The 17,870-nt window shown below is 36.0% G+C and overlaps 1 protein-coding gene across 1 annotated transcript in view; it reads right to left on the bottom strand.

Annotated features, from left to right (window-relative positions):
* Positions 1-17,870, bottom strand: part of LOC100892171 — a 45,977-nt gene that overhangs the window by 16,980 nt on the left and 11,127 nt on the right. Inside the window, exons 3-12 of the mRNA XM_030974021.1 lie at positions 9,358-9,479; positions 6,532-6,680; positions 5,422-5,630; positions 4,611-4,781; positions 3,899-4,039; positions 3,112-3,246; positions 2,077-2,203; positions 1,636-1,773; positions 1,225-1,228; positions 652-811 (exon numbers count right to left, since the gene is read on the bottom strand). Coding sequence (XP_030829881.1) covers positions 652-811; positions 1,225-1,228; positions 1,636-1,773; positions 2,077-2,203; positions 3,112-3,246; positions 3,899-4,039; positions 4,611-4,781; positions 5,422-5,630; positions 6,532-6,680; positions 9,358-9,479 — 1,356 coding nt within the window. The remainder of the gene's footprint in view (positions 1-651; positions 812-1,224; positions 1,229-1,635; positions 1,774-2,076; positions 2,204-3,111; positions 3,247-3,898; positions 4,040-4,610; positions 4,782-5,421; positions 5,631-6,531; positions 6,681-9,357; positions 9,480-17,870) is intronic.

Consider the following 17,870-nt stretch of genomic DNA (forward strand, 5'->3'; position numbering starts at 1 on the left):
AATGTTACTTATTATATTCCTTCTACTGTACTTACCCTCTAACAGGCAAAAAATTGAGAAATTTCTCAAACCACAAAGATATTTATGGTTTTCTGTACGACACCTTCCAACAGGATTAACAGTAAATTCTCCCAACCATTTTTGAATTTTCCCAACCGTTTTTCCTTGAAAATAAGTCATAAAACGGGCTATAAAAAATCTGTCAACACTTACATGTTGGAATGATATATAGAGCTAATTCATTGCTTTGTAACAATTTACATTCACCTAAAATGTAATTAAATTGTAATAATATAGTTGGGAGAATTGAGGAATCGATCTGATCAGTTTTTCCCAATTTTTATCGTTAATAATGGTCCGTTTTCACTCAAACTTTCAGATTATCTTTAATTGTACATGTAGCATTGAAGTCACTACCTTAGCACCACTATCTCTCATCTGAACAATGTTACCAAGTCCCTTTAATATTAGTGTTTGTTAATTTTGTATTACTTTGCAGTTTTCATATGTCTGAACATGTATGTATACTTGTTTTTTATGAACCACATGTGGAAATAAAACTTGAACTTGAACTTGAACTTGAACTTTTCAGGAATTGTGCTATATAAGTGGTACGTACTATTGATATTATAACCTTAGTGATCTACTGACCTTGCCCACGAGGTCATCGTGTACTTGACCAAAGAGCATGACGGAGAAGGTCGAGTTGATACTGTGGATAGTACCGTCTGGCAGAATGCTGACCATACCACTGATGTTAGCAAAGACCCACACACTCGCGCAAAATAATTGGTCCCAAGACCAATAGCACCTGACAATATAGGGTGAAAGAATCGATACAAAATCACAATGGATGCATTTCATAACTTGACTGTAGATTGTGTAGCTTATGCTACTAGGCGATTATACCTCATAGAATATGCAGTATGATAAATCCAATTTCGCCATCACCCTTGATGAAAAACTGTATGGCAAGGCAACATTTTCTCAATTTTGTAGTTTGAGTGAGACTTCACTGTTTTACATCAACTCAAACCAGAAGGCTCAGTTTTCACTAAATTGGTTGGTATTTAAAGATGTCCTAGCTCCTCGATTTTGTCAGTGCATAACACATTTGATGTTCACACCAAGCATGGTGCAACATTGTGTCAGTCCTCTCTAACAATCTTTCTTCGATACAACATGGCCACATAGAAGGGTGTTGTAGTCTACTAGATAAGTCACCTGACTGCAGATCACAAGGTACAGGGTTCAAGTCCTGCCTCGGCACTAATGTCCTTTGGCAAGACATTAATCTACATTTGCCACTCTCCACCCAGGTGTAAATAGGTACCTGATATCCTTGAGCGCTAGTTACTTTGGCAGCACGGCTATAACCAGGGTAATATGTGTAAAGCGCCATGAGCGTCAGAGTCTGGGGGATACCGCGCTACATAAATATCCATATTATTATTATTATTTTACTCAATTTGGACGAGAAAAACAGACAGATTCCTACCAAAGAACCGATGGGGCACGAGCAATCATACATTTCTTACATAGGGGCCAAAAGACTAGAAGGACCAAATCCCTTTACAAAAGAGGGTCATTTTGTTCAACCAACTATCTGACATGCCAATCACTACTACAACTTACCGTCTTGGTTTTCATTTGGAGGACAGAGTTCATAATCTGCTGATGACCCAGCGGTCGACAGAAGGTCAAGAGTGTCAGCGTGATTGGTGGTGGTGGAGAAATTAGCGGTGGAGAAGTTAGACGTGGATAAACTCGAGGCTGAAAAAAAGGGAAAGTGATTCAATCCATGTTAGTCATATATTCTAGAAAAGAAATGTTGAAAACTAGTCCAATAATCTCCTAAATATTGATTCTAGAAATTTTTATTCACAAAGCAATCACATGACCTGGGCCTCGTCTTAACAAGAGTTGCGATTGATCCAAATCAATCGCAAGTTTGCAGTCCTGTATCTCTTATGTACATAATTGTGATTGATATCAATCACAAATATGTTCCGATTAATATCAACTCTGTATAAAACGAGGCCCAGAACTGAATTTTAAGTTTAAAAAATCTTTCACCTTGTCCAGTGTCGTTGAGGGAGGTATTATCCACCAGTTCTTGAGGTTTTACAGATCTGATTTTAACACTTGCAGGGAAGGAGGAGCCATCTTTGGTTCTACCAGTCACCTGCTGCTTCTTCACAGACTGAAAATAGAATAATAATAATAATACTCAGTTTTATATAGCACTTATTACAATCACTAAGCGCTTCCAAACTTGGAGATTATTACCCCGCCTTTAGCTGTGTTGCCATTGCAGTGCTCTAGCATTTCAAAGAATTAATTTCTGCCAGGACATACCGGTAATCACATTTACAGGATTAGTAGTATATATTGGGTTGTTATCAATTTCACTTGAATCAAAACATTGAGGAAACCAGCATCATAAATGTGTGCAAAAAAGATCAGATCTGTTCCATTTTCATAATCAAGTTCAAGGGATGGGAGGGGTAAAGGAGGAGGGAGGAGGAAGGAGTCAATAAGGGGCAGGCATTTCACTTCATACAGCATCAATACTTCCATTCATTGATGGTATATGTAGATTAAAAAGGGGACAAATAAGTTTGATTTTAAAAAAAATCCAAAAAAAAACATCTATATCTTTTATTCATCATTATAATTTTTTAAAAATTAAATCTATTTATTTGTTTTTATTCATTTATTAAAAGAAAAAACAATTTCATTTTGATTGTTTTTTTTCTTTCTTGGGGGGGGGGGGGGGGGGGGGGGGAGGTGATGATGTACTCATAGCATCACCTTCTATTAGTTTGGAAGAGGTTAGAGAAAGGGAGGTGCAAAATAACCATCCCCCAAAAAAGAAAAAAAAAATAGGATAAACTTAAAGGCTTATTCACATATGACGCAGTATACCACAACATTTAATGCTCCTCACATTTCTGTTTCTTATAACAAGCTGATAAGTCCAGTACACTTTAATAGAATCTTTGCTATATGCAGATATCTTTCTTCTCATTCCATTTGCTCTTCATTTACACCCACATATACAAAAACTATATGTTTTTTTGCAGCATATGTTGTAGGAATGATACTTACAGCATCAATATTTCCATTGATAGAGGGCAGATTGAGGTGAGGCATGAGTTGTTTGACACTCATCCCCATCACCTCATTCTCCGACGTGAAGCCATGCAGGTAGACGATCTCGTGGCTCGCTCTCACAATGGCTCCCTGAGGATAAGATAAAACAACAAAACTTTCAAAATCATTTCTTAAAGCCTGTCTGCACTACTTGTAGCTACTTGATCCCTCTATATAGCAAAATTAAAATGTGTTTAAAAATGTTAAGATCATCTTACACCTCAGGACTTAACAACTTTGTCTTTTTCTATGAATTCATCTACATAAACAAAGAATTTTTTGTCCATAATGTATAATGATAATAAGATAATTCTTTAGATGTGTGAGACAAATATTAAATTTAATTTACAGCGGACTCTGACTTACATTTTGCACTGGAATTACATTATACTTTGAAAAATACTTGGGATGACTGCTAAATCATTTTGTGGGTTTTTGGTTATCCAACAATTGTTTTAAGGCTTCATTACGTACCACATATGAGCTTAAGTGCACAATGTTCTTTTGAGTTCAATGAAGTTAGGTGTAGGGTTAGGGATATAGTTACGGTTAGATACAGTGTTTGAACCAGGGTTGAAATTAGGAATTAGGTTGGTTAGGAAATTGACGGGAATTGCTCTGTTAAGCAATTCCCGTCGAAGCAAGGGTCTTGGAGTAGGATTCATATTTTCAAATGAGTACTCAGAATCAAATTGGTAATCTCTGTTAAAGGTCTCTGGTCTGTGAACTAAGCATTGCTTACTGTGACGTCAAAGACGATTTTTCCCGACGTCCTCTCAACGGGTTCCATGACGACCAGACATTTTGGGTTCTCCTCGTCGGTCAGTTTCTTCATCCAGAGAGAGACGGGAATGACCAGGCCACACGAATCTAAAATGTCAAACTGAGAAACCAAAATAAAATATTATATTCAGACACTTTATGTTTGTTACCAATTAATACATCCAAAACATATTAAAGTCAATAACTCAGTGGTGTAAAGCATAGCTTTTATGGTAATTTTTTTTTTCTTCTTAAATTAGGACAAATTCTCAAAAGAAGCACAAGAGACTTGTCTATTTTAACATGATTTTATCTGTCATCTCAACAAAAACTACAATGCAGAAAATTTGACATGGTTGGAAAGAGCAAATCTAACCATTGTATCCTTCAGGTATTGAGGTCCCTGACATAGTATACAAATTACAAACCACTTCCATAACGATGAATATTGCTCTTTCAAACAAGCTTCAAAACAATTCTTGATTTTTCATCATCAGAACTTAGCATGACAATTCAAGCGATTTATGATTTGTTTGAACATCTCAAGCACAAACAGGGAAGAACTTCTCAGAAATCTTCACATCTCATCATTGCTACTCCAATTATTAAGAAAACAGTTATGAGCCAGTTTGAATCATGAGTAGGTAATCAACATATGGCCTAAGACTTGAACCTCTGTCCCACTCACTCACCACATGTCCTGAGACCATGACCACTTGTCCTGTGGATTCTAGATGTTCCTCCATGAGAGCATGTGGTCTGTTCCGGTCAGGGAGGGACAGGAGATCGGTCATCTTCTTTCCCACCAGCTCTCCAGGGTCGTACCCAAACAGTTCTCCGGCCATCTTACTTGCTAACAAAATCTGCAAGAAAATAAATTTCAAAATCAGATGTTTTTGATGAGCACAAAAACCTTTTCTTCCCTCCCCACATATCAGGGAAGTACACAAACATTTCTTGAGCCTTCATACAGGATCTGGAAGAAAATAGCTTTTGAAAAATTGTACTTTTAGACAGTTAAAAAGTTAAATGTGTTATTGAAATTCCCCACCCCCCCCCCCAACTCTCCTGGGTTTTCCAGCCATCTACAGGTAACAGATCTGCAACATATTATATTTCATCTTGAAACAATTCAAAACAAAAACCATAGCCATGGATCAAACTGTTTCTTCAATGAGCTTCTAATGTTTCTTCATGGAAAAACATATCTACCTTTCAAAGGAAAGAATCACTTTTGAAAAGTTATCTCTAGGAACTGGTTAACTAAATGTAAATATATTTCAAAAAGATATAAAAAAGTTCAGGTAATATGTTTGGCTGAGAAAGAGAGCAAGATTTAGTTTCGAGTATTTTGAGGTATTTCTCAGAAATTTTAACAGACACTTGAGACACAAAAAGCATGATTTTAAACAGATTTGCATAATTGAGCATGAAATGTTCAATATTTCCTTCAGTCCCACATGATGCTTTTCATGCTGCTCATAATCATCACCGCCAACCTACCTTGGTACTGCGTGCCTCAATGGTCAGCATGGCCTTGTTGGGGTTACGCACGGTGGTAGGAAGGGCCACGCCCGTCTGTGCCCCGCCCACAAAGTTGTAGAAGGACCAGGACCTCCCCAGGGACATGTTTAGTGGGGGCGGGGTCGGGGCGGGGGCGAAGGACCCCTTTGATAGTCCTCCAGTGAAGCTGAGGGAGTTCAGCTCGTCTCCTGCATGTGGAAAGGTTTATTTATTTATTTATTTATTTATTTATTTATTTATTTATTTATTTATTTATTTATTTATTTATTTATTTATTTATTTATTTATTTATTTATTTATTTATTTATTTATTTATTTATTTATATTTTTTTAAATTTTTGTTGTTGTTGTTGTTGTTGATTGATTGATTTTATTTCATTTCATATTTTGAGTATTGTAAATGGTTTGAATTTGTTGTGTGTGATTTCAGTAACATAACGATAGACTTGTTGGTGCTCTCAAAATAATTGGAATAATAATAATAATGTCGGTTCAGATGGAGTTTTCATAGCCCAATAGTAGTCTAACTAGAAGGAGAATATGTTTGTCCTCTCCAAAGTTTGAAAGAAATAGGCAAATAGACATATAATTACATTTTCCCCAAATTAATATGGACTTAAAATACCAATAATGCATTAGAATATTAAGTTTAATACTGCACAAATAAAGTGATCATGAGGGAGAGGATAAGGTCTGATCTGTCGAAAGTGTTTTATAATCAAATACAAAGTACTCAAACTTGGTCAAAGCATAGAAAAATCTAATACGTGCCTCCATTGTATAAAACTATGCAGACCATCACTGTTTGTTATCTGGGCAAATTCATCAAAGTTCCTTCAAATCAGCAGATCAGTTTAAGTGTTGAAAAATATTCTAAACAGGTATCTACTTTATTTGGCATAAAATCAATTGTTTTCTTTCATTTCTGTATGTTATATCTTACTCCCATTGTTCTTGTGTGTACAATGCAGACCCCTTTATAAAGTGATTTCATCTTTTGCACTAGTGCACCTTGAGCATTTCAATTCAAGTTTGGCGCCTTTCTAAATCTTATATTATTATTTAAAGCATATAGTGAAAATCAATGACCTTTGAACTTGTCGAGTGTGCATCCTGCGGTGGGTTCAATCGATGTGATGTCTGACTTGGCGGCTGGTAGCTCGGTGAATGGGAAGGTCTGGTTTATGTCTAGTGATGTATTGAAGGATGCACTTAAACCAAGCTGGGCTGCTCGCTCTCTGAAATCAAAATTTTAAAAAATAAGATAATTAAAAGAAAAATCATCCAGGAGGTTAAATATCATCCGTTGAGAGTGGGAGAGCCTGGTTTACATTATGTCTAATGACGTATTAAAGAATAAAAATAAACGCAAACTATGCTGTGCCACTCGTTTTCTGAAATTAACAAAAAAATTAACAAAAAAACAGTCAGCGGGGCAGCTTTTCACAAAACCGTCCTATCCTTCTTTCTATTCCGCTCATTCTCTCTCTCTCTCTCTCTCTCTTCCCTTCTCATCATTCCTCCCTCTTTCTCTCTCAATCAATGCATAAAATTAAAAATCCTCAAATAATTCTCCTTCCTTCCTTTTCTCTTGCATTTATTTTGTTTCTATTTCTTTCACTTTCTATGCTCTCTCTCTCTCTCTCTCCCTCCGTTACTCCATCCCTCTCTCAATTTTTAAAAATATATTTTAATTCAAAATTCTCTCAATCCTCAAATAAAATTGACTTTCATCATTATTTTTCTTCCCTTCTATCCTTTCTCTTGCGTTCACTTTGTTTCTATTTCTCTCTCTCTCTCTCTCTCTCTCTCTCTCTCTCCTATTCATTAACATAATAATGGCATGACTGGTTAGACTACCGGTAATGGAGCTCAATGCAATCGAATTTGCTACACAGCAAATGAGTTCCGAGATTAAAATAGAGAAAATGAATCTGTGAGCAAATTGGCAATTTCAATACGACTCGTGGAGACATGGGTATGCAGTGTAATTGGAGAGGGAATCAAAGTGTTTAATATCAAAATCTCTCTTCACACCCACTGGGATAGAACTGTCCATTTGCTGGCCGAGATTGCAACATGAACGTGTATGAATTAAACTGTCAAGCTGAAAGCAGGGCCCATAAGTTTGTTACAAAGAGAGAGATAGAAAGAGAGAGAGAGGGGGGGGGGGGGGGGGATAAAGAGATAAATAGAGTGAGTGAGAGAGCAGAGACAGATAAAAAGAGATAAATACAGAGAGAGAGAGATATATATAGTGAGAGAAAGAGAGAGAAAGAGAGATAAAGAGGTAGAGAGAGAGAGAGTGAGTAAGAGAGAGACAGATAAAAAAGATATAGAGACAGAGAGACAGAGAGAGAGAGAGAGAGAGAGAGAGACAGAGAGAGAGAGAGAGAGAGAGAGAGAGAGGAGAGAAAATTGAGGGTTGTTACAAAAGAGATTCTGTCTTCAAGCAATTACCATAATGATTGAATCTCTACCAATGCTACACAGCACACATAACATATACGTGTAAATATAAATCAAGTATAATTGGAATATTTAATGGGCATGGGAATTGTTGAGGAGAAAATTTGTTTATCCCATACAAAAAGCAAAAGTGGGGATATCCGTACATCCATCTGTTACACTTTCAATGTACATGTACTTGTCAAAACCGATCAACATACACTGTATATTCTACATCCATAGAATTAATTTTCATATAATCTGCAGCCTTGAATAATTTATTTCACCCTATGCAGATACATTGTACACTGGCTCAATTTTTACTTAGCTAATTTAGCCAAGTGTTATCTTCCTTATTACCATTCAGTTTATTTCTCTCTTGCTATATTCTTTCTTTCTAAGATGGTCATATCCAAACCCTTCCTCCCTGCATCTATCTACCTATCTTTTATCTATCTACAGTTAACAACTAAATTATTCATACCCTTACCAACTTTTGTAATTTTGTGAGTATGTGAAAAATTTGTTTGTCCTGATTTATGTTTCTTAAGAATGTAATACATTAAAGCTTACATCTAAGAGTATTCAACAAATGCCTTAATTCAACCATTCCATCTTTCATTCTTGAGTTATAAAAACATAAAAACATAAACATTAACAAGGGGTATGAATAACTAAGTTGTTAAAGGTATAGACCAGTTTTGGAAACGCCCCCCCCCCCCCTCTCAAAAAATGAAATGGAAGCTCTTATACCAATAATGTGAAAGAATATGTTTTGACTAATACGTAATGATTACGTGTAAATTATTATATCGATCCGGCCTGGATAGATATCGCGTAGTCCAATATATATCTTTCTGCGTACAGTGCTTGTTACTTTACCAAGACTGGGCCAAACTTCTTATCATTTTGATGATTCCAGAACCTTGCAGTACACACCAATACTTATATGCTATATAATCAACCTTTTCTGATCGATTCCACAACATTTCTTTCACAATGCAATCGCCTGACCAGAACTGGTCTATACCTTTAACCAGGGGCGTACGCAGGATTTTTTCAAGGGGGGGGGGGGGGGGGGGGGGTTTTTTTTAAATCTGGCCCAAAATATTTTGCTCCCGAAAATTTGAAAATCGCGCCGGCCGAAAAGTCGCTCAGTGGGGGGTAAGCGGACACTTTTTTTTTTTTTTTTTTTGGTCTCGAAATTTGAAAATTTGAATTTTTTTTTCTTGGGGGGGGGGGGGGTGGTAAGGTCACTTTACGTTAGCCGTGGGCATAATTTTTTTTTTTTTTTTTTTTTTTTTAATTTAAAAAAAAAAAAAAACACTAGGGGGGGGGGGGGGGGTTTTAAGTTTTTTTAGGGGGGTTTACACACATAAAAATACCAAGGGGGGGGGGGGTTTTAACCCCCAAAACCCCCCCCCCCTGCGTACGCCCCTGCCTTTAACTGTATATATCTATCCTTACCTTTTTCCTGTCCTAATCCTGTCGAGGGGAGATGGATAGGAGGGTGAACCAAACTGATCTTTCTTCCTCATCGTGCCTCCAAAAGACTGGGAACAACTCTGAGGTCCGGAGGGGATCTTGCCCTGAATCAAGATTTACAAAAAACAATAAAAAATAGAGATAACATTTATGAGAAATGCATATTAGTAAAAGAGTGATATACATTTACATGTATCAACAGATAAACAGTAATAATTAAGAAACAAGAGAGAGAGAGAGAGAGAGAGAGAGAGAGAGAGAGAGAGAGAGGGGAGAGAAAGAAAGAAAGCAAGAGAGAGGAGAGAGAGCTAGGGAGAGGATGAGAAAAGAGGGAGTAGGGTAAACAAACATGTAGAAAAAGAGATACAGTGAGATGGGAAAAGAATATACCCGGTAAATAGAAAGAAGGGCAAAAGGGAGAGATATTCAGTGACAGAACAATTGGGAAAGAGAATAATACATCTAATAATTTAATTCAAACTAAAACTATATCTACATTAGGTAACTCAGCGGAACATAGTGGCATTCAAAGACATCTGAAACACAAAATACATGTATGATATTGTGAAACAGTCATAATTTCATGGAATAGCAATAAAACCACTTGATTAGAACATGGAGCTTATATAATAAACGTACGTCCATGACCTTTATCAAGCTCAATGACATCGTAAATGTCAATTTGATATACACAGTATGTGAAAGTGCAACTCTTGATTCCTCGACATCACCAAAATTTAAGCCCTTTGGGTTCCAGACACATCTTTCAACGCCACTACATGTACATTGTGCTTTTACGCTTCCAAAACCAACCAACTACCAAATATTTGTGATTATGGTGCTCACTGATAATAGACCCTTTTTTTCAATTTTAACATTTGCAAATTGATACAAACTACATGCATCAATTGATTTAACCATCAACAAGGATAAACAAATAATGTTATATGTTAAACAGGAATACTATACAAACTCAAACTAAATACGAGTGCTTAAATCTAAAATGAAGAAAAAAAATCCCTCCTCCACCATCTGTTCCCTGTGCTGTTGCCATGGTAATGTATGCAGCCTCACATCCCTATACAATGTACTTCATAGTCATACCCAAGCTCTCATAACAGCAACGATTGGTAGACAAAATGATTAAGCAGCGGAAGACAGTCACACTTTTTGCCGGAAGAGAACCTACTGCAAATAAATCATCAACCAAACAGACGCTGCTCCTACACGTCATGTGAATCTAGCAGTTTTTAATGAACATAAATTATACTTAGGGTTTTCAAGAGGAGTAAATACAAAATTTCTTGGATAAATATAAAGGGAATGTTTGTACGTCAGTCAAGAAAAGCAATGAATGGGGGAAAGATGTTTAAAGAGTGGGGAGACGGTCATAATTTTGCTGGAAGACGACTGCAAACAAATCATCGATCAAACAGATGCTGCTCTTACATATACAGGTGTGTACTACTGTGTGAAACTAGCAGTCTGAAATGAACATAAATTAGTTTTACTGTCTTCTGGAGGAGTTTAAACAAATATGCTCTAAAACACGGTTCATTAAGGCTCGTTCAGAGTCTTTTATGATGACGTTAAGTGTAATACCCTTCACATTTCTGTATCTTATAAAACAGAGTTCAGTAGATACGCTCAAGTCCTTTCAAGCGTGCAGTTGTCATTAATTTTACACGTAGGAAAAAAATGGCTGCTTTTTTGCGGCGGTTAAGCGTGTCATATCTGAACAGCCCCTTAGAGGGTATTTCAAGTTCTTGTTATGGCTATAAATGGGGAGTGACAGGAATGCAGATTATGCATGCTAAATTATGGCAGCATATGAGGCATTAAAACCTAATAAGATACCTAACAAATTTGATGATTGAATTGAATTTTTTTTAAATGTTGAGCATGGTGATTTTAGCAGGAGGGGAAAGAAACACATAAGGCCTGTTTTCATCACCTCGCGATTGCCAAATATCCCGCTATTTGAACTATCCCGATTGCAAATTATCCAGTTAATTTGCGTCTTCATCAGCCCAAAGTTGCAATTAGCGGGATATTCGGTCGAGATAATCATCCCAAAATATCTTGGGCTAGTTTGCAAAATATCCCACTAACTGTCCGGTGCGTCTTCACCAGCCTGAAAACTCGCACTATGAGCGAACACTGAGCAAAATATCTCTAGCTAATTTCTCATGCTCAAGCTTTGAGGTCAAGTCTCGAGCTGATGAAGACGCGATTTGTAACTTCGGGATTATTTCCCAAATCAGAAATAGCGGGCTATTTGGCAATCTCGAGCTGATGAAAACAGGCCTATTGGGAATGTTCTGATGTTTATCTAAACCAGCTTCTAGATATCACATCAAAAGTGAAATGATGTGCAGAAGTCTGATGCGTCTTCAGTTATTTGCTCTTGTTATACTGTACATGTAGTGGTTTCATATCTAATCATGATTAAAGCCCCTCCAAAGTGTTGGGAGTCCCAAATTCGCCAAAAATTTAATGGCAAATTTCATTTAAATTGTACCATAATGTAAAAGAGGATGTAATTTAAGATGCACTTCTGCAAAGATTCCCCCCCCCCCCCCCCCCAAAAAAAAAAAAAAATGTGTTTGAAACTTTGAAGACAAATATTGATAAAAGAAAACATAATTTTGATTTTCTATTTTACCCAGAAAACTTTAAAAAATGAAAATTTCTTCAAATATTCTATGTTTTTCTTTTAAAAAAAGGTGTCTTAAATGACATCCTCTTTCACTTTATGATACAGTTTAAGTGAAATTTTGTCATCAAATTTGTGGGGCTCCCAACACTTTGGAGGGGCTTTAATTGTAACATTCCAACATGTCAGGAAAAAAAATGTTCAATTTTTTCCTCAACAGCAATATTTTGCATAAATACCTACATCATCTAATACAGATACATCCATGTACAGCTACATTGTCTAAAGTCTGTTTGGTTTCCATGTGCACAAAAAAAAATCCTCATGCATAATTAATCACATTCTGAGCTATAAATCGACTACTGGCAGAGATGAAGGCCATTTAATCTTTTTAATGCAATAAAATTCTCACGTCGAGTCTGGCATTGACAGAGTCTGCAGGCACTTGAGTTGCTTCCTTTGTATGCTAGCTGATTGCATTTTTGTATCACTAGGAATTGTCTGTCTAGAGCCAGAAGGGTGTTAAAGGTAATACAAAGATTTGGGAAATTTTTAAAAATTGGATAAATAGTAATTTTTTAAATTTTGATATATTTGGATGCCTCTGTGGATGTATTAAAAGCACTGGAAAATGTGGCCCCTTAAACGCTTCTGCTTTCAAGAAATTGAATAAATCAAAATTTACTGGTGCTCCTGGTAAATTTCAAATATTTTGAATAGCGCCTACTGTAAGGCCATTTCATGGTAGCTGCGACCATGAATATCTCAGAATATGCAGTTCTACTATATAATTTCCTAACAGGAAGAGAAAACGGGTCGATTGCAGACAAGAAACATTGTTTTAAAGCTAGAGTAATATCAGTTTTAAGAGGGAGCTATACAACATAAAGAGTTTATTATTTACAATTTCATCACTTTAGACTCGATTTCAACCGCGACATTGATCACTGAAATATTCCGGCATTGTAAATTCGCAAATGCTTCCAATATGTTCATTTGAACCAAATTCATGACCCCATACTAAAGCTTTGTATTACCTTTAAAGAGAAGGTTGAGTTCTGGGAAGAGGTGAAAAATAATTTGTGAGCATTACTGATTCTTATTATGCAAGTGTGGAAGACCATCAGTTAAGACATGTTCCCTGAAAAGCATGGCTCTTCAAATGCCTTCATATTCTAAATATGCATGTACATGTAACATCGTAAAAATCGGGGGGGGGGGGGGGGGGGCGGCTTTTTACGCCACGTGTTCGTGTAGTCCCATATACATCTTTCTGTGCAAGTGTTTGTAACTTTACCAAGACTTGGCCAAATTTCTTATCATTTTGATGATTCCAGAACCTTGCAATACACACAAATTCTTATATGCTAGATGATCAACTGTTTCTGATCCATTCCACACCGTTTCTTTCACAATGCAATCGCATGACCAGAACTCAACTTCATCTTTAACTCTGTAAAATGATATGAATTACTGCCCTCCTGGCTTCTAACTGTCAAAATGATGTATTACACACGGTAAAGGTCTCCTTGTATGGGGAGATATACATGTACATGTATGTACCTTTGTAGCAGGATAAAGGATAGGCTTAAAGGTTAATTCAATTCAGTTCATTACAAACACCGTAAAATATTCACAAAGGCACATTTTGCAAAATTTATGTAGCCTATATACTGTAGGCAATGTACATGTACTGTACATAATAAATGTATTTAAGAAACCCAAAGTATTTTATTTAGACACTGACAAAAAATGAATTTGAGGCATGTCTGCAAGAAAATTAACAGTTTTATTAGGGCACCGTCCTTTAAAAAAAAATCTTTCTTGAGGTTAAAAAAAGAAGAGAAAAATACAGGTGCGACAGAGAGAGAGAGAGAGATGTACATGTAGCTGGGTACAGACAGAAAGATAAAGATATTTAATTGTACATGTATAAACACAGGAGAACATGTGTGTGAGAGACAGAGCAAGAGAGAGAGAGAGAGAGAGATGAGAGAGAGAGAGAGGAGAGAGAGAGAGAGAGAGAGAGAGAGAGAGAGAGCTTGGGGGGGGGGGTGGGAGTTTTGGGTATTCACTGACTATATCTTTTGCATGTAAATTGTATCTCCACATAAGGGCAAGCTGAGGATGACACAAGTGAAATATTAGAGGAGTTCCATGAAATCTAATCAATTGTTCAGACTTACAGTAAGTGCACTCAAATACAATGAACATGTGCTTGCTAAGACTTCCATCATGCATCGTTTCCATGGAAACATCATGCTTCTTTCAGAGAAAAAGTCAATAAAAACTGCATATGCTTAGACGAAGTAAGCCTGCCATGGTGATAAATGCACATTCATGTACAAAGAAACCACAAAAACCAGTTCAATTAACTGAACATGAAAAATTCATGTTCATTTAAAGCGTACTAATGAACACAAAATATTTTGGTTTGTATGTAAGGAGTTCTATAATGTCGCTGTACTAGATTTAAAATCTGAGCTTCCAATAGCACTTCTATAAAGAGATATTGTGACTTAAATATACTCTCAAACATAAACACATATAAACAAATTTTAGAGTAGACTTGTCAACAAACGCACACATAGACAAGGGCTCATGCCAGTCACATTTGGGCTCTGTGCCCAGTGTTTTATGTACAGTAATCATTTGTTTTCTTTCCTCCTTAAACGTTAACCTACAGAATCCCAGGTAGATTTTGAATTTTTGATGGATTGATTTTTACATTTATATGTCACAAAGTTATTTCAACTTCTTAAGTGTAATCAGGAATATAATTTTCTCTCCCAGGTCTTGAGTTCATCTATGAACTTGCATGAGCTTATCTACAGTACACCCCTCCACAAAATTATGCTACCAATTTAGGAGGAAAAGAAACTATCCTACATATTAAATGCCAAGAGTTTTTTTTATTTTTTTAAACTACTCATTGACACTTGATTAACTTCTTATCATCATCATCATCATCATCATCATCATCAATTGCCAGGTCTGTTACAGAGATCAGCGGTCATGGTCTTCCATTTCTGTTTATTATCTGCTATTTTCAAAAAGCTGGTATTGCTGAATTCATTTTTGGTTGCCCATTTGTTCAGGCTTTGTGTGTGTGTGTGTGTGTGTGTGTATTGGGTTTTAACGGACGTGTATCAATCAGATATGTTTATTTACGTCTGGGGACCGACCTTTAAATGTCACCATCCGAAAGACGTGACTCAGTGTTGAACCTGTGTCCTCGGCTGATTTATATATATTTATATTTGCAAAATATAAAGCATAGCCTTCCCCTGCTCCTCTGATAATATTGTGTTTTTTTTCTATTAGATTATCCTTTCTGTATATGTGACCGACAATTGTATTTGCCTGTTTCTTATTGTGTGATGAGTGATATGGTTCTACTCTGGTTATACTTCAACACAGAGTTATGATGCCCTTCTTGCGCTCAACACATGATACAAGTATTTCATATCTCTTTGGAAGAAAAGACAAGTGAACACAAACCGAGAGCGTAGCTCTATTGAAGAAAAATTCCCAGTTTTTCACCCAGGTCACTCCATCAAAAATGAGGGAAAAGGATGATTTTAATATCTGTTTCTACTTTGCAATATTGTCTGTTTAAAGCCAGAAGGGTGGTAACTCAAAAATTTTGATACAGAGTTAAACCCTTCTGTCTCTCAGACGACAGCCACAAGTATCCAAAGAGCTTGATCAAAGAATTGTAATATTAATAGAATTCTGATTATAAATGCAATGCTTACTTTTGTATATTTTTTGCTTTACATCGGCATGAGAGGATGATACAGAATTTAAAGAGGTTGGTGGAAAAATGAATATGAGCAAGAACAAAGCATAGGAACTGGGAACCTTTTTCAGTTGGCCTTCGGGTGATTTTCTTCTTCAAAAGTACATGGTCCAAGTAGATATGTTATATGCAATAGCTATATCTGCACTGTGTGAAGAAAAAAAAGGTACCAGTATTGTGCCTTCAAAAAAAATCTGGACACATATCTATTTCAATATAAAGGAAACTAACAAATTGCCAGACTGGAACTGCGCAATTTAGCCATCAGTGAATTAAGCTTTAAATCCAGCCTGTTTGTTACGCCGCAATAATTTATTAGACGTGTCATAAATGGCCTATTTCGCTGTCAGCCCAGCCAATGGCGATAAAATTCTTAATTGGATGAGAGGCACATATTGGCATATTGCACATTTTCCTACTAGCCTCTTCAAGCACAGTCCGTACTACGTATATATATATGGTGCTTTTTCTTCTATTTAAAAGTGGTTTACATAAATGTATTTATTGAGGATATATACAGAAGAAGAAAAATATGATCAAATTTACATCATCTTCCAACATTTCCACACCAGAATTCAATCAATTTCTTTTCATTGTTAATATTTGAAGTTTTTGAACCCAATAAATACTTAATACGTCTAAAATATCTCTGGCAAGAGTCACTTCTCTTTTGCCTTTATATTAAATTATGCACTTGCTATTTCACCCAGAGATGGAAACTAAATAAATAATAAAAAATAAAATACAACAAAATTGTTTTGTATGTATGTGACACATAGAACAGCCAAATAAAAAACTCATACATTATTACTATTTTTTCTTCTTCTTCATATAAGGCCTATGCAGTCATAGCAGATGGATCACTCAATAAATCAAATATTTTGAGGAAGATAAAGATATATAAATCTTAAAATGGGAAACACAGAACACAGCATCTATTTCTATTTTGTAATATACATACTCTTCCAAATACCACGTACATCTGTAAATCTTGATGTGCATCCCCTCTTTCTTTTTTTCTTTCTTTTTTCTGTCTTTTTCCCCTTTTACCAATATTTTTTTCCTCCATATTTGTATTATTATGTATCCTTTGAGGTTAGTCATACTATCAAGCTTTGCTTACTTTGTCAACCCTCCAAATTGATGTTTTTGATTAGTTACAGCCAGCCTTACTTTATTCTACATATATTCTTTTGTCAAGTGTAAATTTGCAATGTTTGTTAGTTATATATTTGTAAAAATGCAAAAGAAAATCAAAATAAATCAAACAGAAATAAATAAACCAAATCAAATCAAACCAAACTTTCATATGAGATGATATGCGAGATCTTGTATGGAGAATGTGGGCAGGGAAAGAAACATTGGCATACAACAAATGTCCAAGAGGATGAGCAGGCTCAATCAGTCCTTATGAAAAAATAGAAAAATCTAATTTGTTCTCTTCTTTCTTGATGTGTTAAATTGTAGTATGATCAAGGCCGGTATCTCTATACAGCTGATACATTAATAGGGAGAGCTCCATTACCAGTTCTCCACATCAAATGAGGCGTGAATAAACATCTGCACTGTATCCATGGCAACAAGAGGTTGCACAATGCCAACACACTTTCTTTGACGTCTGCTGAGAGCAAGAAGGATGTTAACTCAAGATTTTCACACGGTTAATGCCCTTCTGGCTCTCGACAGAAGATGCATCTATAGAAAGTAGTATGTGACAGGGGTATTGAGGTGTGATTAAATTACTTTCTCTGATTGGTGTGATGAAGAACACTTAAAATACAATGTGCATCTATGTGTGTCTTTACAAAACCTATTCTGGATGATGTTCTTCATGCTTTTGAGGAACCATGCAAATTCAGAATTTTCTAAAGGTTTAAAGGAATCAGCTTTTATTCCTCAAATTGGCACCAATGATTTGTAAATGGAAATTTTTTACAAACAAATTGCCAATTTATAAGTGAAAATACTACTCATAAATTTCACAATGTGTCCTTAGTGTAGGGACGGTCTGTAGCAGAGAGTATGTTGTACACATAC

This window comes from Strongylocentrotus purpuratus, unplaced genomic scaffold, assembly GCF_000002235.5.
Source record: "Strongylocentrotus purpuratus isolate Spur 01 unplaced genomic scaffold, Spur_5.0 spur5_scaffold_7, whole genome shotgun sequence".
Lineage (NCBI taxonomy): Eukaryota > Metazoa > Echinodermata > Echinoidea > Camarodonta > Strongylocentrotidae > Strongylocentrotus > Strongylocentrotus purpuratus.